This window comes from Sciurus carolinensis, chromosome X, assembly GCF_902686445.1.
Source record: "Sciurus carolinensis chromosome X, mSciCar1.2, whole genome shotgun sequence".
Classification (NCBI taxonomy): Eukaryota; Metazoa; Chordata; class Mammalia; order Rodentia; family Sciuridae; genus Sciurus; species Sciurus carolinensis.
This window is the reverse complement of record NC_062232.1, coordinates 83,136,385-83,160,641: the sequence shown is the minus strand read 5'-3', so window position 1 is coordinate 83,160,641 and position 24,257 is coordinate 83,136,385. Positions and strand designations below refer to the sequence as shown.

At 42.7% G+C, this 24,257-nt stretch overlaps 1 protein-coding gene across 4 annotated transcripts in view; it reads right to left on the bottom strand.

The window, feature by feature from the left end:
- Drp2 (dystrophin related protein 2) overlaps positions 1–24,257 on the bottom strand; it is a 44,243-nt gene that overhangs the window by 5,670 nt on the left and 14,316 nt on the right. For 2 of the 4 annotated variants that reach the window (XM_047537120.1, XM_047537121.1), the window contains 19 exons: positions 21,586–21,749; positions 19,845–20,001; positions 18,532–18,652; positions 15,998–16,266; positions 15,502–15,648; positions 14,974–15,052; positions 13,203–13,263; positions 12,849–12,910; positions 11,132–11,206; positions 10,068–10,269; positions 9,765–9,850; positions 8,033–8,190; positions 7,527–7,693; positions 5,398–5,509; positions 4,003–4,139; positions 3,625–3,690; positions 3,328–3,393; positions 2,351–2,494; positions 133–370 (listed from right to left, as the gene is read on the bottom strand). In XM_047537120.1, the coding sequence (XP_047393076.1) occupies positions 133–370; positions 2,351–2,494; positions 3,328–3,393; positions 3,625–3,690; positions 4,003–4,139; positions 5,398–5,509; positions 7,527–7,693; positions 8,033–8,190; positions 9,765–9,850; positions 10,068–10,269; positions 11,132–11,206; positions 12,849–12,910; positions 13,203–13,263; positions 14,974–15,052; positions 15,502–15,648; positions 15,998–16,266; positions 18,532–18,652; positions 19,845–20,001; positions 21,586–21,749 (2,511 nt within the window). Of the gene's footprint in view, positions 1–132; positions 371–2,350; positions 2,495–3,327; positions 3,394–3,624; positions 3,691–4,002; positions 4,140–5,397; positions 5,510–7,526; positions 7,694–8,032; positions 8,191–9,764; positions 9,851–10,067; positions 10,270–11,131; positions 11,207–12,848; positions 12,911–13,202; positions 13,264–14,973; positions 15,053–15,501; positions 15,649–15,997; positions 16,267–18,531; positions 18,653–19,844; positions 20,002–21,585; positions 21,750–23,185; positions 23,230–24,257 lie in introns of those variants that run through there. The other 2 variants (XM_047537123.1, XM_047537122.1) reach the window with 2 other exon arrangements.

Here is a 24,257-nt window from a genome sequence, read left to right as displayed (position 1 = left end):
CTTCAGGAAGTCACCTGATAACCACAGTCAAGAAGCTCTTTTTTTTTTCTCCTCTTTGATGCACCCCAACTCCCCAAACCTTCCCCCTATGCTCAGGGATTGCCTTGATTCCTTTTCTTTCTCCAGCCTCACCTGCAGGAGCAGTTCCCTCAAGCGCTGCAGCTGGGACTCTAGTTGCTTGTTGTGGTCTTCAAGAATCTGCATGCGTGTCTCCAGGCGGCTCTTGTGCTGCCTGAGGATCCTGGCTTCAGCTAGAAGTTCCTCATTGCGGTGGTCCTGTGCTACCTCAGTGGAGCCCTCGGCTAGGGTGGGTGCTTCAGCCGCCTCCTCATGTTGCCACTTCAAGCGCCTCAGCTCTCCCTGGAGAATCCTGCCAAAGGTAAAGTCAAGACCTATGGCTCTACAAGAGTACAGTCCAGATCCGAGATGTCCCTTCATATACCAGTGTAAGCAATCCCCATGCTCTCCCACCCCACTTTCCCAATCATACTCTTGCTCGAATGGCCACCACCACTTCCTTTCCAGCATGTACATCATTTACTCTGACATTCTGAGACCTTAGAGCAGAGGGAGCTGACATTTCACATAAGAAATGTCTCAGGGCTTTGATGTACTGCTTTGGGGATTAATTTTGACCTTCAAATCAGACAGAAACATGATCTACAAATAAAAGAAGCATTAGGGTCACTGACTCACCTACTCCATTTTTAGATTCCAGAAGAAGGTAAAACATAAACAAGAGCTTGCCCATCTTGCCTCTTCTCTCCACAGCCCTACTGTTTGGCCCACTTTGTTTTCTTTTTTTGTAGTTGGCAACGGGACTTTTATTTATTTATATGCAGTGCTGAGAAATGAACCCAGTGCCTCACAGATGCAAGGCAAGTGTTCCACCTCTGAACCACAACCCCAGCCCTGTTTGGCCTGTTTTGAATGGCCATGCTAGGACATCAAGGAAACAGATTCCAAAGGGACAGCCTACTTTGGGGGATACTACTATTTTTTGCAACAGAAGAAAATCACCATCTGCCCAATATTTCCCAGGGCCTTCCCTCTGATGCTCTAATGCTGTATTTCCCAAACTTCCTAGTGAAAAACAAGGGTTTTTTTCCGTTGCATTGTGGAATATGTGATCCTAACACACATTATTAATCCACAGTTCTTATCACTTGAAACCCACATAAGTTCAGTAACACTCAAACTAGCCTGCTCAATGAGATGGGTCTGCGCTAATGGTGTCCTTGTATGTCATGGCAATGTCCAATTGCTAGAAAAGTTTCTAAAAGCTTACTCTTTATGTATTTATATTTCCTGAACTGGTGACAAGCACTTTACAGATTGGCCCTTCTCTGTATTCCACACTGAAAGGAGCATGGTTCCAAAGACTTGCCACTCCAAGTATGGTCTGTAAACCAGTGGCATGGGTATCCCTTTGGAAACTGGTTAGAAATACAGAAATTCAGGCCCTAGTCAGACCAGTGAATCAGAATTTGCATTTTACCAGGCTCCCCAAATGACTCATGTGCACATTAATGTTTGACAAATGCTACTCTAAGAATTATTGAAGATTCCATTTCTTTCCCTCAAAGTGGCTTGGACCTTCCTCAGACCCCTGCTGCCGTCCCTACTTTATGGAGATTAATGCCATCTCTGTAATCTTTACTTTCTCTCTTCAAGCCTTCAAGTGCTCTGTAGTGTCATCATCCCCTGGAATGTTTTCACCAGGTGATAAATAATTATTTCTACTTCTGACACATAAAGTTCTTTGAGAGCAAAGACATGGTACACTCTTATCTGTATTTTCTGTGTTTGCCTCTTCTCTATATGCATCTAGTAGGTACATGGAAAACTTGGGGTTACATTAAAAGGATTCAAATAATTATTATAAGTGCTAGCATTTATTGAATCCATACAATAATCCAGGCACTGGGTAAACCATTATATGCCTGATCTCATTTGGTCTTCACAAATGACCCAAGAAGGTCACTTTCTAGATGAGGAAATGGAGTACCACAGAAAATAAGAACTTCCTTTTTTTTTTTTTTTTTTTTGAACCAGGGATTGAACTTAGGGGCACTTGGCCACTGAGCCAAATCCCCAGCCCTATTTTGTATTTTACTTAGAGTTAGGATCTCACTGAATTGCTTAGGGCCTCACTGTTGCTGAGGATGGCTTTGAACTCTCCATCCTCCTGCCTCAGCCTCCTGAGCCACTGGGATTACAAGTATGTGCCACTACTCCCAGCTAATAAACTTCTTTAAGGTCACACAACTAAGACGTGGAAGTACCAGGTCTTAAATCCAAGCCGTCTGCTTCCAAAACCCACACAAAATTGTGCCATGACCACACTCACCGGTTCTCATCTTCTAAATGGGCTAGGATCTTCTCTAGCTCCCCCTTGCTTTCTGTGGCCATGCTGCATGGAGCCTGCTGTCCGAAGGCTAGCTCCCGGTCTGTGATGGGGCTGGAATGCCTCAGCAGGTACTGGTCTTCATCTCTGTGTGGGTATTGGGAAAGGAAATCAGGTGGCCAACTTTGAATAGAGAAAACAACTCAGGGCATGAGTTCTAGGCACTCAATTCAGGACCCTGGAGATGCATGCTGGAGTATTCACTTTTAAGTCACATGGGGAGGGAAAGGCCAAATATTCAAGCTTAAGAAGGATAGAAGTTTTCAAAGGTGCCAGCAGCTGTGGTTAGGGGTACTGAGAGTGAATATTTTTAGGGTTATGGGGCTACTAAGTTCTCCTTACAGATTCCTAGGATATGAGCAAATCATTTCCTTTTCTGTGCTGTTTTCCCTGTATGCCACTTGGCTTTCTCACCTCCCAGAGGGATTTGAGTCTCAGTCAGGACCACATTGGTCTATGTAGCTGGCTGCTCCCAGGCTGCCCGAGCAGACCAGGGACTTCCCTAGAGATGTAGAATCCCTTCTCTGAGCTATAGCACAAGGGAGTGCCTTTGGCTGTACTTTACTCAAATCCCTGATGTGATGGAGTGGCACTAGATGGGGCTTTAGTATTTTGAGCACAAGAAAATAGCTCCTCTCTGCAGCTTCAGGATGAGGGCATTATCTTCTTTCCTCAAAGTTGGGCATAAAATAATGGAATCTTACAACAGGAAGGGATTTGGGCAGATGGCTCATTCAGTTGGTGGAGGGAAGACTGCTTCTCTTTCTAAACATTGTGCACAGAAAGCAGCCTTCCTTTTTCAGGGAGTCAAGGACCCTAACCATCACACTCCTGAGGCTATACCCTTCCCAGATAGTGTCAGTGTCAGAAGGATCCCAAGGAGAGCTATTTCTGGAAAATAAGCAGCTGTGGAAACTCACATGCTATCATCTGGGGATAGGCTGTCATTAAAGAAGGAGCAATTTTGACTTTCCATTTCAGCAAGTCTGGGAAGAAAGAACAGAAACAGGAGAGAAAACAGGATGGGGCCTGCATTCATCTCAAGCACTCTAATCCCACAACAGAATCATCAGCTTTGGGAGCTGCTCCAACCACCCCTAAGTGTTGGGACTTGCTGGCTGCTACATATCCCATTGGCCCTGATTCAATTCTCATCATCCCAACTGAAAACCCTTCCCCACTGGACTTCCTACAATCCCCCCACCAAAACCTTGTACCTGCTAGCAAAATGCTCAATGCGAGAGTGTGTGTCAGCGTGTGGCAACATTGGGGAAGAAGCCGGCCTGGAAGAAAGCAGCAAAGATTCAGAGGACCAAAGATTGGACAGCTACACAGCCTGTTTCCTCATTGCCTTCCCCCACTCCACCCCTTACATTGTGGAGATTGGCAAGAGTTGATGGGAACAGGATACAAAATCTGGATTCTAGCCTACTTCTCAGGCCTGAGTCTAGGTCAGGCCCAAGCAGAACTGCCCTGTCACTGGTGGAATTTTCCCTGGAATATTCCTCTAGCCTACCTGGGACTCAGCCCCTTCACAGCACATACACAAGGTCAGTGAGACTGCCCACAGTCCCTGCTCTACCACCGGTACTCACGTCTCACTGCAATCAGCCTCCAGCACTGATTGCACAGGCAGATAACCTCGCTGAGGGTGTTTGCTGAAATAATGTTTTGAGCGGAATTTGTTCTTTAAGGTTGTAGCAAAATCTCTCATGTTCTCACTGGATGTTGTCTGGGGGGAAACAGGACAGAGAGGCTCATTCTAGTGGCTTCCAGATATTCTGGGAAATTATGACTAATCCCCTAGAGCAAAAGTGTGACTAGAACTCCACTCTTCTTAACACCTACCACACCCTGCTCCTAGCTAAAGTTCTAGAAGGATACATGCCAAACTATGAACACTGGTTGCCTCTGAGAAGTTGGATTGAAGTAGTGGGGGACAGGTAAGTATAGAGGGACACTTTCATTTTATATTTTAAATGCCTCTATCCATATAATTCAAATATTTCTACAATGAGCATATTTTGTTAATTTAAAAATATCTTTTCAAATAAATTCTGAGGATGTAGAGGATGAGCAAGAGGTAGAAGATTATCAGCTTACCATCTACAGCCAGTTTTCTGTATTTGACTTTTTATAATGTTTTCTTCAAAATGACAATAAATGAAAATTAAAGGGCTTGGTCCCTGCTCCCACTGGGTCACACATGTTTCTGTGCAACAGAATTTGGAGAAGGGATGACAGCTTGGAAAGATGGATTATGGGGAAATAGTTTGAAAGATGGGGATGTGGGATGGGTGAAGGAGCAGTGAGAAGGGATTTAGGGATACACCTGGGACTCTGGAATATGTAGGGAGCAGAATCATCTCAGGAAGCTACACATGGACCTATGAGTCTTGAACACATCACAGGAGCAATTCTGTGGCTGGAGTTCAGAAATGCTGACTAATCTGGGCTCAGGTAAATGTGAAGGGTACAGTTGCCAATGAAAACCAAGTGGAATTTATGAACCAAGGTAAAGAACTTATCAATTTACTTCCTGAGGAACTGAGTAATTAATTTGAGCACAAACTTTCATATTGACTAGAAGGGGTAGAAGAATGACAAAGTAGCAAGGAAAAACATGGTGGTCTACTATAGAAGCAATACAGGAAGCTAGCCAGGAAAAACTCAAGTAGGCAGGGTAACATGAGTCACCTGGAACTGCCTTTTCCACTCTGTTTCTTTCCTAAGCTTTTTTCTGCAGTAAAATAATGAGTGTCCTTTAAGGAGCTGAGAGTATCCTGGGCCAACTGTGGCCCCCTAACAAGGGAAAAGCTCCAATGGAAAAATAGAGGTCTGAATCCCTTAAACTGGGAAATTACAGGGACATTTTGGGGAATGCTCCCCATAGGACAGTAGAACACAGTAAGCCAACTCTGGGAAAAATGTATCAAAGCCTAATACCTGAGAGTTGCCTACCCCTCCCACCTAGCCCAGAGCCTCCATACCGGTGTATAATATTCCATGATAGGGTAGTGCAGCTTGTTGCCTTTGCTGGCCCTGCCAGTCAAGAAGCAAGTCTGGCATATATCCACATTAAATTGTTTCAGACTCCGGTACCTTTGGGAAAGGAGACATGGTAGGAAAGAAAATCCAGTGTGCCACAATGACTTTACCCATTCCCCTAACATCTAAATATATACACATATTAGAAGGAGGTGGGACATGGAGTCTTAAGATGCTCAACCTCATAGACATAGCAGTGGTTGAATCCTCAACAGATGGGGAAACTTATTTTAGAGACCATAACTCTTCATGGTATCACAAGCCCATATTCCCATGAAGTATGGGAAAGAACATTGTCTCACCACCTTTTTTAAAAAAGTAGGCAGGGAGGGAAGTAGGGGTAAAGATCTCATTTAGCAAATAGCTTTCTAAACGAGGATAGCCTGAAAGCATCCAGACTTCCAGGTACCATCACTTACCTTGGAGAAGTTACACTTTTTTTTTTAACGTATCATTTTTTACTTGTTTTGATTAGTCGTACATGACAGTAGGATGCATGTAGAAGTTATACTTTTAATACAAGGGCAACTCACTCTACTAGTCTTGGTTAAGTTGGCTATAAGTTATTTCCAAAGTTTATTTATAACAATAAATAACAAAAACTCTATTATTACATAATATAAAATAGTCCTTTAGATCTACTTCCAAAGCCTGGCTAAAACACCCAGACCTATTAGCATTGAACAGTGAAATGTCAAGACTTAAAGGAGTCAGATGAATCAATACCTAGTCCTAGATCTACCATCAACTAGCTATGTGAACTTGGACAAGTCGCATTCCACCTCTATTTCTCATTTGCTCATCTTATAAAAAGCAGGGTGTTGGCCAGGTGCAGTGGCACACAACTGTATTCCCAGTGGCTTGGGAGACTGAGACAGAAGGATTGCAAAGCCAGCCTCAGTAACTTAGTGAGGCCCTAACCAACTTAGGAGACCCTGTCTTAAAATAAAAAATAAAAAAGGACTGTGGATGTGGTTCAGTGCTTAAGCACCCCTGGGTTCAATCCCTGGTACAAAAAAGAGGCAGGGTATTTGTAGGGACAGTTGTATGTTAGTGCTCTAATAAGTTAAAAAGTTGAGCATCTTAAAGAGGTCCAAATTCAGGATAATGGTTACCTTTGTGGAGGAAGGAAGGGAATGTAATCAGGGAGACATAAAATGTAGCACAATAATGTTTTATTCCTTAAGCTTGATTGTGGGTATATATTGCGCTGTGCTAGAGGCAGTTCCTTATTAGCTCACAAGATTTGGCTGTTCAATTTCAAGGGTTTTCTAAGCCAGTTCTTAAACTCAGCCATTACCTAAAAATTAAATTATAAAAGCTCATAATTAAATGATAGTGAAAATAAGGGTAATAAATATTCAAATCTCATCACTTCTTAATGACTTTACTACTATCTATGCTCTTGTGATTATTTATACTTATTGTACTGGTTAAGTATCCTTTATCTGAAATGCTTGAGACTAGAAGTGTTTCAGATTTCATTTCTTCTGATTTTGGAATATACACATATGCTTTTCTGGTTAAGCACCCCTACTCTAGAAATTCACAATGTTCCAAAATGAATTTGGGAGCATTTAAGATCTTTGGATTGGGGATATTCAACTTTTATCTACCTGGTGGAAATACAAAAAATGTTGTGTGGCTGTGCATCTCTTTCTGACTCTGCTTAGGAACCTCCTGTAAGTAACCTGACAAGGGCCAGAGTAGGAATATCTACATCGCAGAAATTAGCAAATATTACAAATCAGGTTTCCATTTTTTTTCTTTCTGGGGAGTTGATTGTAAAATGTGTTTGTTGGCACACCATTTGGTATATAGGAATTCTTATGGTATTTGCTATACATTTTTGTAGGTTTTTAGTACTTCATATTTCAAAAATAAAGTATTTCATAATTTCCAATTTTTAAAAAGTTAAACATTCTGCTATAGAATTACAATATATAGTCATACACAAAAGTTTAGCTATAACTATACAATAATTATGTAATGTTATCTTGTAATATCTGATTTATATGTCTCATAACATATTTATGATGATTATCATCCCAGCAGGTATCATTTTTCCTACCTGAACCCCTTGATAGGGCACTGCCTACAGATAGAGCACTTGGTCTGATGCTTCACTTGCTCAGCAATGGTGACCCGATGCAGGACAGCCAGCCACACCATGGACTGGGGCTCCAAGTTGACCCACTCCAGGAACTGGGAAGCTTCAATGACTGGCTTCCCAGTGCTCTGGGGAAACAACAAGTTCAATGGATATGATCAAGGCCAAACATATCTTTCCTCAAGCGTGGCAGCTCTCCAAGAAGCAGGAGAACCAGCAGGGCCTGGGTTGGCCTATTCTAAAGAATAGGCCACCTGCTGTCCTGTCTTAGAGGAGCTGGCACACTCCCCAACAGTACTCCAACCCTTGACATAGAAAATCCTCTGTTCTGTTGTCCCAACCCAATGAACTCTCTTACATCTGAATATTTCATGTTGAGAGTCTAGTTTTTTGTCCTCCTTCCATTCCTCCCACCCTCTCTTCCATGTTGCTTCCCTCCATCCTTCCCTCCACAGTTCCATACTCACAAAACGAAAACAACTACGGACACTGGGTTCCACATTGCTGCCCCCAAATGCTGCCACTTCACCCAGCTGACGGGGCACCTGAATGGCCTCATGAAGCAGGACACCGAGGTGGCGTTGGTCACACTGGCTGCCTGAGTTGGCCACTTGGCTGAAGAGGTCTGCTGGGCCCACCATGGAGAATGGCCAGCCCCAATATAGGAATGGCCAGAGAATGATATGAGGAGAAAAAGCAGAAAAGGAAGACAGGGAGAGAACATATCGATGAAGCTAATGATTTTTGAAACCAGAAAGCATTGAGGTCTATCCCTGAGCTTCTAGAAGCCTAGGAGTTCAAAAAGAGCATTCTCTGAGTTCAGAGAGCAAAAGCAAGACAGACACAAATGGAAAGCATCAGGAACAGAGGTAGAAAAAGAAAGAGAGAGGGAAGGACAGAAAGCAAGCTGTGTAAAAGAGTAGTACCAGACACAATGATGCCACTGAGAAAACATATTCCTTAAGAAGCAATATGAGAGTTAAGGCTCAGGGGCATTTAATCATGCATCACAGTTGGGTTTCCATAGCCACTCCTACTCATGTAGTCCATATAGTGTAATACTGCAATAATATCTCAATATTCCACACAAATGGAAGGAAGCAATGGCATGGATAAAAGAGGTGCTAATTCAAAACATCTGATCATCTAAAAATGACCTCTACGTGCTTGTATAATATACTAGAGTACTTATATTTGAGTATGGACAGTATTGGCACTTCTAGAACCTCCTCCATCTCAGGTCAACCTTAGCAAACCTCTTCCAGAGGTTATTGTCTGTCTGCTTCATACCTCGCCAAAGGTCTAGAAAATACACAAAAGCAGAAGGCAAAAGGCCTGGGTTTGAGTTCTGGATCCATTGCTGACTAGCTGCAGAATCTTGGAAAAGTAATAAACCTCTCTATTCTGCAGTTTCATTACTTGAAAACTGAGGACAGATAATCACTGTCTATCCCATCTCAAAGGAATGTTGGGCAAAATAAATAATAGAACCATGAACATACTTGTAAAAGTCCTCTTCCCTGTTAAACATGCTTTCTATGTACTTCTATCCCCTTCTCTAGACTGTAAATCACTTGAAGCAGGGACCACATCTAATTTAACCTAGCATTCACCCCATTTAGCAGAGAGCTCTATGCACTTTAGGATTCAACAGCTGATAATGCTGCTGCTGAAAAGTTCAAAATGCTGAATATAAGTTTGAGGATGAAGGGGAAAACAAAGGTACCATACACCAGAAAGGCTAAAAACTACAGAAGTACATATTGTTCATCTCCTATAGAATGTGGATTATTGCAACCTGTCCATGTAACAACATGAGAAGTCTCCAGGAGAATGTGTGACACACCTTCAGTTTCAGACTTGGAGAGGGTTAAGCCTGATAGGCCATGGAAACTAGAACTAAAAGTCAGGGCACTAGGTACTCCACAGTGTCAACATGGATTCTAAGTACTTACATCAGATCAGAAGAAACTAAATCCCCCAGAATGACACTGGGAATAATAACAAGCCTTAGGGTCATCTTGGCCTTTAGGTACCATGCATTCTTGGCAATCCTGAACCAAGAAGCATCACAAGGAGGCTAAGCAGCCTTCTGCTGAGTCATAAGACCTACCTTCTGTTTATCTTAGACCTTTCCTTCCTCCCTGAAACACCTCTCCCTCCACCCAATACCACTCCAGTCTTTGGAATTGTACTCACACTGAAGTTTTTCTTTCACTTCTGTGCCACACAGGCATGCAATGCCAGTCTTAAAGGACAATGCCCGCATCTTTCCACTGCGACCACTAGGTTTAAAAGAAGAGACTAAGAACATGAATACATGTAAAGGGTTAACATCTTGGCAGTCACTTTCCTCACTGAGTTGACAACAGAGCTCTGATCAAACATGCCCCAAACTGAGCTAGGTCAAAGTTCACCATGGGAGCAACCCCTTCCCACCATACCCACTGGAGATGTCCCCTTGAATTTATCCTGGAGGCTGACAGGAGTGAAATCCCTTACCTATCGAAGACATTGAGGAGCCAATTGAGGCTCATGTCTACACATAATGGCACATTGACCAGGATGCCTCTTTCCTCCTCTAACCGTTCATATAAGGCAGTCAGGCAGTGAATGACCTCCACCACATCCATCACATGATCACTGGCCTGCAGATCATGCTCATTGAAGATCTCCAGGGCTGTAGTTAGAGTTACCAGATCCACTGGAAAAGAAAAGAGAAAGGGAAAATATATAGCCAAAAGTAGGACTCCAGGGATTGAACATGGAGATAAAGTCACCAGCATCCCTACATTTGACTCAATCTCCAGACCATGTGCTTATATCATGTGCAAGGATGATATAAGCTTGTCCTTTACCAAGACCATTACCCAAGAAGAGGGAGAGCAGCAAAAGATTCCCTAAATTAATTAAACATGTTTATATACCCATACAGTCTTTGACACCAGTTTCAAGAAGATGGTGAGGTGTGAATAAATTCACCTCCTATGTTGAATTGATACCTAAGGAATGTATTTCATTTTAAGTTCCTCTGTCTTTATGTATGTTTCAACTGTAAATAGGTCTGTACATGAACCTTGTTCTGAAAACCTAGATAGTGTCTGAAAAGGCTCAGGTATGGCTGGGTAAATATGACACATATCAGGAGGACATTTCAATTACCTCCAATGCTGAATGAGCCTACCCAGACATGCTGAGGCCAGGAAGCTTGAATGAACAGTTATTGCTATATCCAACAACCCCAAGATGGTAAACCATGGGCTGGGATACTTCTTGATAGGAACTAGTTGCTTGATTATCCATGTTGGGTAGAGGGACCCAACAGAGGGAAAGGGACAAAGAATTGGATAGCTATCATTAATTTGGAAACAAGTTTGAGGCTTGGAATGAGTAGAAGGAACCTAGAAAGAGTAGGTGTCTACAGACAGAATGTGCCAGCCTTAAGTTCCCACCAAACTAATCAACAACAATCCTGGCCAAGATAGGATGAAAGTAGGAAACAGCAGACAGATGAGGAACAGGATGAGGAAGGTGAAAGCCATAGGGAAGTGTGACAGGCGACATACGGCGCAGGGCCTTCTGGACTCTGCGGAGCTTCATGGCAGTACGATAAGCTGAGAACTTAATGTTGTTCAGATCAGCTGCAAAGAATGGAAAGAGACCCACTCAGATCAGGGAAATGCAAATTAAAACCACAACAAGATACCATGTTACTCCACCAGATTGGCAAAAAATAGAAGTCTGACAACAGCAAGTATCAACAAGAATACGTATGAATGAAAACTGCTAGTGGAAGTGTGAACTTACATAATCACCTTGAAAAACAACTCAGGTATTACCTATAAAAATGAAACGCTCATGTCTCCTACCACAGTCAGGTATATATCCCACAGCAGTGATTTATAAACATTTTTTGACCAAGATTCATAGTAAGAAATTCATTTTACATCATGACTTAGTATGCAAACACTCCTGTGTGCCTGTATAAATAACTTAAACATGTCAGAAAAAAATTGTAACTAGATTCAATAATGTAAAAACAAAATTTAATATCAAATATAGCTCTTGCTAAGGATCTGTTGCATGTTGACATTTCCTAGTCCATTTCAGTTTTTTTAATGTTTGTTAAACACACCAAAATGATGCTATAATCTGTAGACTGAAAAATATGCCTTGGAAAAAGTGTTGCACATGTACCAGAAGACATGTACAAGAAATCCTCTGCAGCATTGTTCTTTTTAGCTCCAAACTAGAAACCCACATGTTCATCAACAGTAGAATGAATAAAGAAACTGCTACATACAATGGAACACTCTAGAGCAGTGCAAATGAATGAACTACATTCACCTGCATCAACATGGATAAAATTTGCAACATAATGATGAGCCTCTCTTAGTAGTCAACGATAAGGCACACAAAAGTCACGCTCATTGAGCTTGGACAGCATCTTTCAAAGCAGATTACACCTCACATCTAGAAACATAATTTCCTAATATAATTATAGAATGGTTGGAGGGAAATGTAGAGCCTCCAGTTGAGGAAGGTGTAGAGGGGAAAGAAAGGAAGGCTTTTGGGAGAAAAGACAAAGCACTCACTTCTGTTCTACCTGCTTCTTGGCTGAGGTTCCCTTCCATTCTTTTCAAAAAAACACTATATTGAGGTATGACTGACATACAAAAATCTGTACATATTTAATTAATATAAAACATCATGAGTTTGTAGATACTCATATACTGTGAAATCATCACCACCATCTATGTCATAAACCCATTCATCACCTCCAAAAGTTTCCTCCTGTCCCCTTATTTGTTATTATTATTATTATTATTATTAGTAGTAGTAGTAGTAGTAGTAGGTGTGTCATAAGAACATTTAACATAAGATCTACCCTCTTAGAAAAATGTTTAAGTATGAAAACAGTACTATTAATTACAGGTACTACATTGTGTACTAGAGCTCTAGGACTTATTCATCTTGCATAATTGAAACTTTTTAGCCTTTGACCAATATTTCATTTTCTCCTCCACCAGGCCCTGAAACCCACCATTCTACTCTCGCATTCTATGAGTTTATTTTAGATTCCTTACATAAATGAAATCATGTGCTATTTGTCTTTCTGTGCCTAGCTCATTTCACAAATGGCAGGATTTCTTTCTAAGGCTCAACAGTATTCCACTGTGTGTAGATATAACATTTTCTCCATTCATTCATCCACTGATGTACACTGCAGGACAAAGGGAACTGTATAGATCCCCAACCTATACAGATACCCCACATTCTTACCTAAGGTTTGGTATAACTCAGTCATCTTGGGATGGTCCCAGCATGTGGTCTGAGCCTGGTGGCTACAAAAAAAGCATCAATAGCGCCAGCATCCACCCCATCCCCAACACACACAGTGGTACATTCAGTGATAGGTTGAATATAAGAAGCTGCAGTGGAACCCTGAAGGTCCCAAAGCACAAGGGTTCACCTTTACCCAGGTAGAATATTGAGCTCTTGAGATGAGTAGGAGGAAAAACTGGAGTAGATGGAGGAAACCCTATAGACAAGGAATGATGGGGAAGGTAGCAAAAGGACAAACAAGGGACGGGTGGGCAGGTGACTGACCAGCTTCTGATTCTGATGACCACTCACTTGATGTAGTAGGGAACTTTATTGGGTGAAATTGCTCTTTCCCAGGGAACCTGGACAGAGGCTGGTAAAGGAGAAGAGAAAGAGAAAGCAAGCTGGCTATGGGCCACTTATGGTCTTCAGACCCTCTGTCTCCTGGCCATTCCCCTGCTCTACCCTCCCCAAAGGTAATCAAGCCCCAAAGGAGACCTCTGACTCTCACTGCCAGTTCTTAATAGCCCCTGAGGATAGGCAAACACTTCTAATGAACACACCTCTCCCTGATGTTGGGAAAGGGGGAAAGGTTGTCACTGATGCCCTAACACATCAGAAATGTGGCTATGGCACAAACAGGAATACATGGCATTGGCTACCCTGACATTCTTCTCCCTGAACAGGCTTCCACTTATACCCATTTAGCTGCAGGCAGCTGAACTGATCCTGTGGATATGAAGTGGACCCTATTTTCCTCATGGGGCTTAAAGCCCTTCCACAAAAAGGTCAAGTCTCTCATTCTGTAGGACAGAGGGGAATAGCACTGCCCATTTCTCTCCTTTCCCCACCCCACCTGCCTCTCATGAGGAACTCTGGAAATTCATGCCTCTATCATCCCTGTCTTTATCTCCCAGATCTCCTAGGAGAGACTCAGCTTGTATGACTAACATGCTCACTAAGTTTCCCTAAGTACAAGAATCCTCTGTGGGTGTAGATGCATGTCACTGTTTATAATAGCAACAAACCTAACCATGGTTAATGATTATGGATTTCCTACTATGTGCCAGATTAGATATGCTCATGATTTGTGTACATATCTAATTTTCCTTTCTGTTTATCTTTACTGTATCCACTGCTACCCATCTGGTCTGGGCGACCATCATCCCTCAGCTGGATTACTGCAGTGTGCTTCCTAACAGTTCTCCCTGATCCCATTCTTGCCCCCACAAAACCTAGTCTTAACACTATGTTCAAACATAAGTCAGATCATGTCATCACTCATGTCAAACCCTGCCAAGGTACCTCCATTCTATTCAGAGTAAAATCCTAAGTTCTTACTTTCACCTACAAGGCCCTCTGTGCTCTGGCCTCCCCACTCTTTTTGCTGTATTCCACATGGGCCTACTTGCTGTTCCTCAGCACACCTCTACTTTAAGAACCTCAAATTTCTGCCTGGTATCTTCCCTCAGCTATCCGCATGGTTCATTCTTCCAATTGCTTTAGGCATCTGTTCAATTGTTACCCTTTGAGTGAGGCTTCTGCAATACCTTTTCCCTTAAGTCAAGTACTCCCTAACCATGCCTTCCTAGCTCTTTTTTTTCCATAGCACTTGTTACCAATTGACCTTATACATATTTTACTTATTGGTTTGTAATATGGCTTTCTTCACTAGAATGTAAGCTGTCCAAGTCACAGGTTTTCGTCTGTTTCGTTCATGGATGCAGCTCCAGTGTCTAGAAAAGTATCTGACCCACAATATACACTGTTGAACAAATAAAGTCTTTTAATTCCCATGACCTGATGAGCTCCATAATATTTTCCCTCTTTTTACAGATGGGAAAATTGAGGTTCAGAAAGGTTTTTCAAGTTTGTACAGCTACTAAATTGAGGTACAGTGACTCAGACTCAGGTTTCTCTGGTTGGATAACCTGTTCTTTTAACTACCGCTTTGCTTTATCCTTATTGCTTCATGGATGCCAAAGTATCCTAGGCTCCACCAGGTCCCCAGGGAGAAAAAAGTAGATTCTCTTGGAAGGTAACTGAGGTTCTGCTAAAGTGAAGTTCAGTTTGGCTCACGTACAAGAGAGGAAGTGCTGTGACCCAGGTCCAAAGTCCCGATGGGCATCCTGGAGCTGCTTAAGCCTCTCACCAACTGATACCTATGGAAAGAACAGGAAGAAAAGCAGTGAATTTATTCTAGTTATTCAGTTTGGGATCCCCAGGTGCCAACAGAAATCTTCATGTACTTCCTTATAGTCTGGCTTTTCTCTGTTTGCAGCCCCTTTGATCATCACCCAACTCCTAGCCCTCTCCCACTCTCCCAAGCAGAGAAGAGCCTTCCTAACTCTAGGTCACAGTGATTCTTTCCTTGTCCCTGTCTACCCTGAGTGCTCAAATCTAGACAGGCCCCTCTCATATCTTCAGTTCAATCATTCCCTGCAGCTCAGAGGTAAGAAGCCTGTTCCCAGATCACACATTCTTCACTACTATTTTTCCATGTAGGTTTTATTTTAATACCCCTTCATTTCCTTTGTGCCTGAAGAAGTTTTCCCCAAGCCTAGTTACACTGAGGTGCTTCCCCATGGCTCACTCCAGGCTGCTTTTCTACCTGTAGCTGTTTCCACCGGATGTTGATCTGCTCCAGGGCTCGGGAATTCTCCATTGACAAGTGCACATCAGAAATGGCAAGCTGGTGTGCCAGATCATTCACCAACTTCACTCCATCTTTCATGGGGGAAAATTCTTCTTTGAATAGCTGGAGAAGCAGGACCAAAGTGCCACAACAGAGAGTTGAGTCATTGATCTCAACTCTTTCCTCTTTACCCAGAGGTTTTCTTTCAATAACACAACTTGGGTGCTTTCCTATTAGGGCAACAAGACTAAGTGTGTGTGGCCACTGTCCTCATACTCATCTTCTGCTCATTGTAGAAAAACAAGATAAAAATAGAGGGAACTACAGCCAAACCAGTCCCAAATCTAGAACGTAAACCAGAAGAATTTGTGTCCAAGCCAACAATGGAGTCTCAGCAGAAGGAACATTGTCAGGGATCAGAAAAGCATCAGGTCTCAGATGTGACTATAATTAGGGGAGAGGTCCTGCATACCTTAATAGCCTGGATGTGCTCTGGAAGTGAATCAATGAAGAGATCCCCAATGGGTTCCCAAGTGCCTCGGACTCCCTCAGCTTGAGTCAGAGTAGTGCTCAACTCCTCCATCGCCCCTTGGATCTCCAACAGCTGCTCCAGAGTACGCTCAATATGACGGTGCTGGTCCACACAGCGGGCTGTCAGTTTCTCCCATAGTTCACTGGCTACTGTTGCCTGCTTCCATACAAAGCGGCTTAGATTCTGGATCCGTTGTCTGGGGGAGGTATCTACAAGTGTAGACGGAAGTCAGGTCAGACTAAACAGGCCAGAGCAGCCCAAGAAAAGACAGAGACAGACATCCCTTTGTAAAATGTGTGTGTATAGGTGCATATGTTTATACATGTTTACATATATATTCATACTCACACAAATACACATTTTACATGGTTGAGTTCCTTTAGCATATTCAAATTTCTTTTTGAAATTAAACTTTAGTTTGAGATTATTATAGATTCCCAGATAGTTGTAAGAAATCATACAAAGATTTCATGCCCCCTTTACCCAAATGTCAACATCTTGTACAACTATAGTATAATATTGCAACCAGGATTTTGATATTGACATAGTCCACCAACTTTTTTTAGAGTTCCCATTTTAGTTCTATGCAATTTTATCACGTTGGTCCATGTGTCCACCACCAGTCAAGAGACAATTTTGGTTTTTCCTACTTACTATATCATCAAGTCTTCTTCATATTTTAAAAAAATGGGTTAGGTAAGTAATAAAATATTTTGGGATATGTAGTAGGTGAATCTTCCTCAGTCCTATTCATATGGCCCCGAATGGTTTTGCATTAGTATCTGCTGTCCACTTATATCCAAAGAAGGGAGGCATTTTATGAAATTCTAGTTCAGACAATGTTGGTATAAAGTGCCCAGCTTTTCTTCATAGACTCCTAAGATTGTAGGTCTCCTCTTCCTCCTTTAGACTTCCCCTTGGAAGAAGCTTCAGAGCCCTAAAACCCCAGACTAACTATAATTGTCTTGCTTTCTCTTTTTTTTTAATTTATTTTTATTGTACACAAATGGGATACATATTGTTTCTCTGTTTGTACATGAAATAAAGGTATACCATTTGTATAGACATATATTTATGTAGGGTAATAGTGTTTGATTCATTCTGTTATTTTTTTGCCTTCCCCCCACCCCTCCCACCCCTCTTTTCCCTCTATACAGTCCCTCCTTCCTCCATTCTTGCCCCCCTCCCACCTCCTACTATGTGTCATCATCCGCTTATCAGAGAGATCATTCGTCCTTTGGTTTTTTGAGATTGGCTTATCTCACTTAGCATGATATTCTCTAATTTCATCCATCTGCCTGAAAATGCCATAATTTTATTATTCTTTATGGCTGAGTAATATTCCATTGTATATATACACCACAGTTTCTTTATCCATTCATCAATTAAAGGACATCTAGGTTGGTTCTATAATCAGGCTATTGTGAATTGAGCAGCAATGAACATTGATGTGGCTGCATCTCTGTAGTATGTTGATTTTAAGTCCTTTGGGTGTAAACCGAGGAGTGGGATAGCTGGGTCAAATGGTGGTTCCATTCCAAGCATGTCTTATCTGTGGCCCATTGGGCAACAAATTAAGTACCAGCCCTACTACTGAGAGGCTAGAAATAAACAGAGAGTGAATGGATCTGACAAAGGGCTCAATTAGTAAAGGCTCCTCTCCAGGCTATTTACAGCGTATCTCAGAGGTTTGAGGATCCTTTTTGGAGAAGAGGGCTTGCTGGGCCATCAACCCTTGGCATCAGACCTAGTCACCATGGATCCCACCCTACTGCCTTATAAACAACTGAGAGTATCCCTCTCTATCAAGGGAAAGGGCCGGAAGTCATCAGGGTTGTTCTCAAAGAGCTATATTCAATTTTCCTCTCAAAGGTCATTGCCTAACTTTTCAGATTTTAAAAAGGTTTTTAGTTGCTGGTTGATTAGAGTATTGCTCCATGTCCCTCTAATGTTGGAAAAATTAGTATGTTTGTTGGCTTGTTATTGCTGGGGATTGAACCCAGGAACACTTTACCACCACTGAGCTATATCCCCAGCCCTATTTACTTTTTAATTTTGAGACAAGGTCTCACTAAGTTGCCAAGGGTAGCCTTGAATTTGTGATCCTCCTGCTTCAGTCTCCAGAGTTGCTGGGAAACAGTATGTTTTGAAAGGACCTACTGCTACTTTTATTCACTGTTAGTTTGATTAGAGTATTTTAAATTTTTTTCATGTCTCATTAAAAGGCTATATGTGATGTTCCAGAGAGCCACATACAGGTTGGGCCATATGCTGGTGACCCCTGTTCCAGGTTCTGTTCTCTTTCAGCTTTTTCTTACAATATGAATCCTGCTTCGTTCCAACTTTGAACTCATAGGAGAAAACTATCCTCCCACATAAAAATCAAGAAAATGGGTTTGGTAGGGCAGGAAGGTGTTTGTTTAGTGGTATATAGCTCAAAAAGAAGGGAATAGAGCAGAAGACCAACCACTCACCTTTGCTCTCAGAATGAGACTCCTCTAATTCTTCAAATGGGTGCTGGGACAGGAAGGCCTGAGCTGACTCCAGTACGGAGTAAATATAGGGGCCCCGAGACTTGACTTCTTCCATAAAGGCCTGTGAAGTTTAGCAATGTGGTCAACAGGAAAGGAAAGTCTTTCAATCACTTTAAATTCCATTCTGCAATTAATAATCTTTCTTCTTGTCAGTGTAACTTGAACCCTTGGCATTACCAAATACTTTTGAGTCACCCAGACCAAAAGAAGTTCCTCCCTATAGGCAGAAGAATAACTCTAACACCTGAGGTTCCATTTAATATGAAATGAGTCTGGCTATGCCACAGGATAAAGAGAAATGTGGGGATCTTATTTATCTTGTTATTCAGATTCAGAAAGTCCCCTTGAAGAGACTTTTAGGAATAAAAAAACATGATAGGAGTTATATTCAATTTTTAATTTTTGTGAAACATGGAGTACAAAGTCAGAAGTATATAGGTTGATGAATTTCCTTAGAGTGATTCCATCTGTGCAACCAGTATAGAGATCAGAAAACAGAACTCTACCAGCATCCCACAGAACACCCTGGTGGCCCCCTCCAGTTACTATCTCATCCTTCCCCCTAAAAGGTGGCCATGATCCTGACTAATCTCCAATTAGTTTGCTTATTTTTAAACTTTATATAAGTAGAATAATAGAATATGTTTTCTTTTCATATTTGGCTGCTTTTCACTTAAGATACTATCTGTAAGTTTCATCCATGTTATGCCATGCAGTTACAGCTTATTTTCCTGTTGTATTATATTCCATTCTATTTTCATTTTTAAGAAATATTGTTATTTTCTGATTATAGAAGCAATATATATCACAGAAATATTTAAAATTTTAGAAAATTATAATCAATAAAAATTAAAATTAATTCCAATTTCATCACCTAGAGTTAACCATTATTAACATTTAATATAGTTCCCTCCAATGTCAAGATATAAATATGTATAAATGCATACATATCTACATACATTTTCATACAATTGAGATTCATCTGAATATAGTTTTGTATTCTGTGCATTTTCACCTGACATCATATTGTGTCCATTTCCCCCTTGTCCCTATTAAAAATCAAGGCAGGATTTTAAATACGACAGAAAGATTTAGTCTGTGATGTACTATCCACAGACTACTAGGACTACATACAGCCTCCTGTTGCTTTGGGTGTCTAAGCAGAGCTGGGTGCCTGTCTATCAGTGTATTATGGAAGGGACTCCTCCCGTGTTGAGAGGCTATACACCATGGCCTCCAAGATTCTAACCTACCGCATGTGTCTCCTTCTCCTGTTGCACCAGGGCCACATCCCCTTGTAGGGGCAGCTGAGCTGATAACTCCTCATCCTTTTGGCTGAGCCAGTCAATAATTTCTTGTAGAGGGAGCTGAAGCTTTCCACTGTGGTCTGAGAAGGCCTCTAGGCGAGCACTGAACACAATGGGTAAGACCAGGGTTGTTAAATCTTCTTTTTAAGTGGTAAAACATTTATTCTCAAACGAACATTTATGTGGAACTTTAATACATAAAACAGATTCAAGAATATCTGCTCTAGCTGAAGTGGAAGGGGGCCCAAATCCCTCCCTCCTACCCATCCACAGAAGCTCCTAAGGTCCCTCCAAATGGATCACAGTACTGAAACCAATGGGTCAAACCACAGGTAGTCAGATAACCCAAATTCAAATAGCTTAAATCATTTTTTAAAATATCAGTTACTTCAGTTGAATGCCCAGCATCAGGCTGGGAAGGGAAGAAAACTGAACAGAGGCATTAGGGATGACAGCTGTTCCCCTCTCGCCCTAGAAGAATCCAAATCACATAAAGCCTGCTCTAAGCCTGCCTTCTAAGCAAGAGAAGATGTGGAAAGTGGAAAGGGCAAGGTGGATGACTGATCAGGGGCACACATATGTGCAAGGATGCATACAAATATAAGCAGCCTGAGGGACCCAAAGGATGACAAAGAGTATTGGCTAAAGGCATAAGATATGGAAGAAAAAATGTGTACCATATAATCATCTCTGTCTGCCTCCCCTTTCCCCCACAAATTAAACATGAGCTGAGGTCCCAGTGGTAGAAAGTTGGAGGCCAGGCAAGGTTGAGTGCAGCCATTGAGCCAATTTCCCTTAGCTGGCAATAACATCTTTATGCACTGCTTCCTTAACCTGGGCCAACCCTTTACCTAAATCATTGATTCAATTAATTCTCACAACAACCTTATGGGGTAGGCACCAGTGTTGTCAAGAGAGGTTAAGTAGTTTGCCAAGGTCACATAGTTAAGTCACTGGCAGTGCTATGATTCGAACCCAGATTTATCTGACTCCAGGGCCTGCATTCTTTCAACTTCTCCACATTGCCTTACCCTCACCAGAGCCCACCAGGAGCCAGGAATTTGGGCTTTGATGATAGGGGGTGGAGAGGAAAAATGTCAGGCACACACAGAGCAGTAGGGGAAAGAGAATGACACACAGAAATTGTCTCCAGGCTCTTACTAAGTTTCCCCTAGCTAGGCTGAAAAACTAATGGATGGGAATAGAGGGAATAAAAAGAGGGAAACAAACATGAGACCCACCAAGATAGAGGACAGCTATGAGAGGAAGAGGAGGAGGAGGGAATCATTTCCTTCATGTACACATCAGGACATTTAAGTTTAGAAAGCATTTCAAATCTTTTTTGAATTCTCGTGACAACATTGAGGTAGTGAGGACAGGTATTATTCCTTCACTTGTTTTTTTTTCCCTTAAAACAAAACAAAAAGCAAGTAGAAGCTAATATTCTGAGAACTCAAATAACTTATCCAAAGTGACACAACTACTTAAAATTGAGGCTTAAGTTTAAATGTCCTAAATTCTAACTCAGCGTTCTTTTCCCAGTGCCAGAGAAAGATGGGGAGAAGTGGATAGTAAGGCTGAGAAAAGGAGGGGACACAGGCTTAAGAGGAGAATGACAAGTTGCAGCAGCTAAAGAAGCCCAATGCTGTCATAGCCAGGATACCTGTTTCTAGGGGTCAGGCCTTACCGGAGGTTGTGAGACTTCTTTTTTATTTCATTCCAACACAGATTCATGGCTGATGGTTCCAGAGGGTCGACGGCACCAACAGACCCATTCAACAGCTTTGGACTTAGGCAGGGAACCCTGGCACCATCCTGAGAAGGTGCAGGGGAGGTGACAGCAGCTCTAACCTGGACAGAAACACAGACATCCTTTGATCCCTGGAGCGTGCCATGCCCTGATCTATGCCTAGCCAACGGTGGAACAAGAGTGAACAAAGGGAGAGAAGGGCTGGTCCCAGGGTTCAGAAATCCTATTTTCTGTGAGTGTGTTCAGGGGATGAGATACAAAAAGAGTCTGTGACCCTATTCATTGCAAGGCTTTCTCTTGGTACAGGTCAGTCCATAGAAATGTTGACTACTATTATTATTACTCTTCTTTTATTTTCTTTCTTTTTTGGGGGGTGTGGGTATCAGGGAATGAACTCAGAAACACTTGACCACTGAGCCACATCCCCAGTCCTATTTTGTATTTTATTTAGAGACACAGCTCACTGAGTTGCTTAGCGCCTTGCTTTTGCTGAGGCTGGCTTTGAACTCGCAATCCTCCTGCCTCAGCCTCCTGAGCCGCTGGGATTATAGGTATGTGCCACTACACCCACCATTACTACTCTGCTTATTGTAAATTCTTCCAGGACCACTGCCCAGATGGGATTCTGGAAGTACTTTTGCATTAAGTAAGAAGCTGGTTGGAATTGTCCAAATGCTGACAACCACAGCATTCAAACTGAGCCATAGGCTCATATTTCAGGGTCCCACAGTTTAACTGACCTTCTAGAAAATAAAGCTGAGGCATAAGCCCATAAAGATTCAGAAAGGGAGCAGAATAGCCAGAAAGAGCTATCAGTAGCAGATATTCTACTTCCCAAATGGACCTAAGCCTTTATGTGGTCTCTTCATTTTCCCACCTGTACATTCCACCAGTCAGAAAGGTTGGAAATCATCCTGAAGAGCACTGGTCAGAACATGAACATGAACTAAGAAAAGGCTCAGGCAGCAATCTGAATCCTGATCTCCAAAGGACTTTGACCCAGAGTCAGCAGCCAAGAGGACAAGCCATGGAGCTTGCTAAGTTCTAGCCCTGGGAACTCTGGTTCATAGTCCATCACTTGCTCTTCCATGTACTGGTATTAGGTTATTGTGTATTAGGTTATTGTGGGGTTTTGGGGAAGGGTGGTTATGTCAAATAGCCTTTAAGAAAGTAGCTACTGCATGGTCCCAGGTCCGTCCAGTCAGAAATCAGGATGGGTGGAGGAAAAGGAAATTGGAGCAGGAAATCTCAGTTTGGGCTGCTCCACCCCAGGTGGAGACCCACAGGTCTGCCTGTCTACCTTCTTGCCTTCCTGTGGAAAGAAACTGGCTCTGCTAGAGGCTGAGACTCCTGTAATCTCCCCTCCCTTCAAATCATACTTCCTCCTCACACAAACTCTCCAGGCAATCTAGAAAATCAATCATCTCATTAAAACCACAGCTCACAACCACACCATGAAAGCAAAGTGAGGGAGTTGCCAAGCTCTGGGGACCATGCTTAGGACTCAGCCACCCTGTGGTTCCAGAGCTGACCCTACCTGTGCTGCCTTGGGAGTCTACGGCCAGATCAGGCAGCTCCATGATTATCCTTCAGCAGGAATCCAGACCACAGACAGGCAGAGTCCTGATGAGCTCTGAGCAAGCCTGCTCAGGGAGGCAGGAAGAACTGAGCCAGGCCAGGAGGCGGGGGCTGTCACCCTGTTTGTTTATTGACCCCCCAGGAATCTAGAGGGGGCGGCTATGTCAGGGCCTGGCTGTTGAATCAGAGCTTTGTTCCTGGGGAATTCCGGCTCCCAACTGGGCCCTCCACACCGGGGCCAGGATGGCCCTCTCAGGCTGGCAAGGATAGCAGGAGTGGGATTGGACATTCCATGGTGCTTAGGAGGGACATGCAGAGGGTAGTTTCTGTTGATTTATTTTCCCTTTCCATGGAAGACACAAAGGGCTCACTCCACCTCCAGGTTCACCCATCCTCTGAGGTGGAAGAAAGGATCAGACCACTTTGGTGACAAACCTCTGGTAAGCAATTTCCCCAAGGCCTGGCAGGAGGATAAGTTTGAGAGAAAGGTAAGACTTCTCCTCAACTAAGTAACTAAGTAAGCTTCCTCAGAGACAGTGATGAATATGTGTGGCACACCTGTGGACAGAGTCATGGGATGACAGGATCAGGAAGCTAAGGCAGTAGAATCGCTTTGAATTTAATTATCATTGAATGAGTGCAGGGGCCAGAAGATTCATTGGAGCCCACTGTGAAAATATGGGAATGCTATGCCCTGACTTTGTGAGGCAGAGAGGATTGAAGGAAGAGTCATAACACTGAGATTTCTCACTGTACCCTGAGGACAGAAGGACATGGATGGCCTCTGGACTTCCCTTTGGACCTGTTCAGGAGAGGGAGGGGGCAATGGAACCTAGCAGCTCCATGCAGGATGCCAGTGTCAAAGAGGCTCCTGTGCCTGCCCATGCGATGCTTGGTGGAGCCCAGGAAAACCCTTTCCCATAAGTCACTGACCAAAGGGCAGAGCCCCTCCTGGAAGTGGCTGCTCTTCTCCAACTCTAGCAGACTTGCCTGGGAAAAGGTTAACATTCCTGAGCTGGGTTCCCACCCCT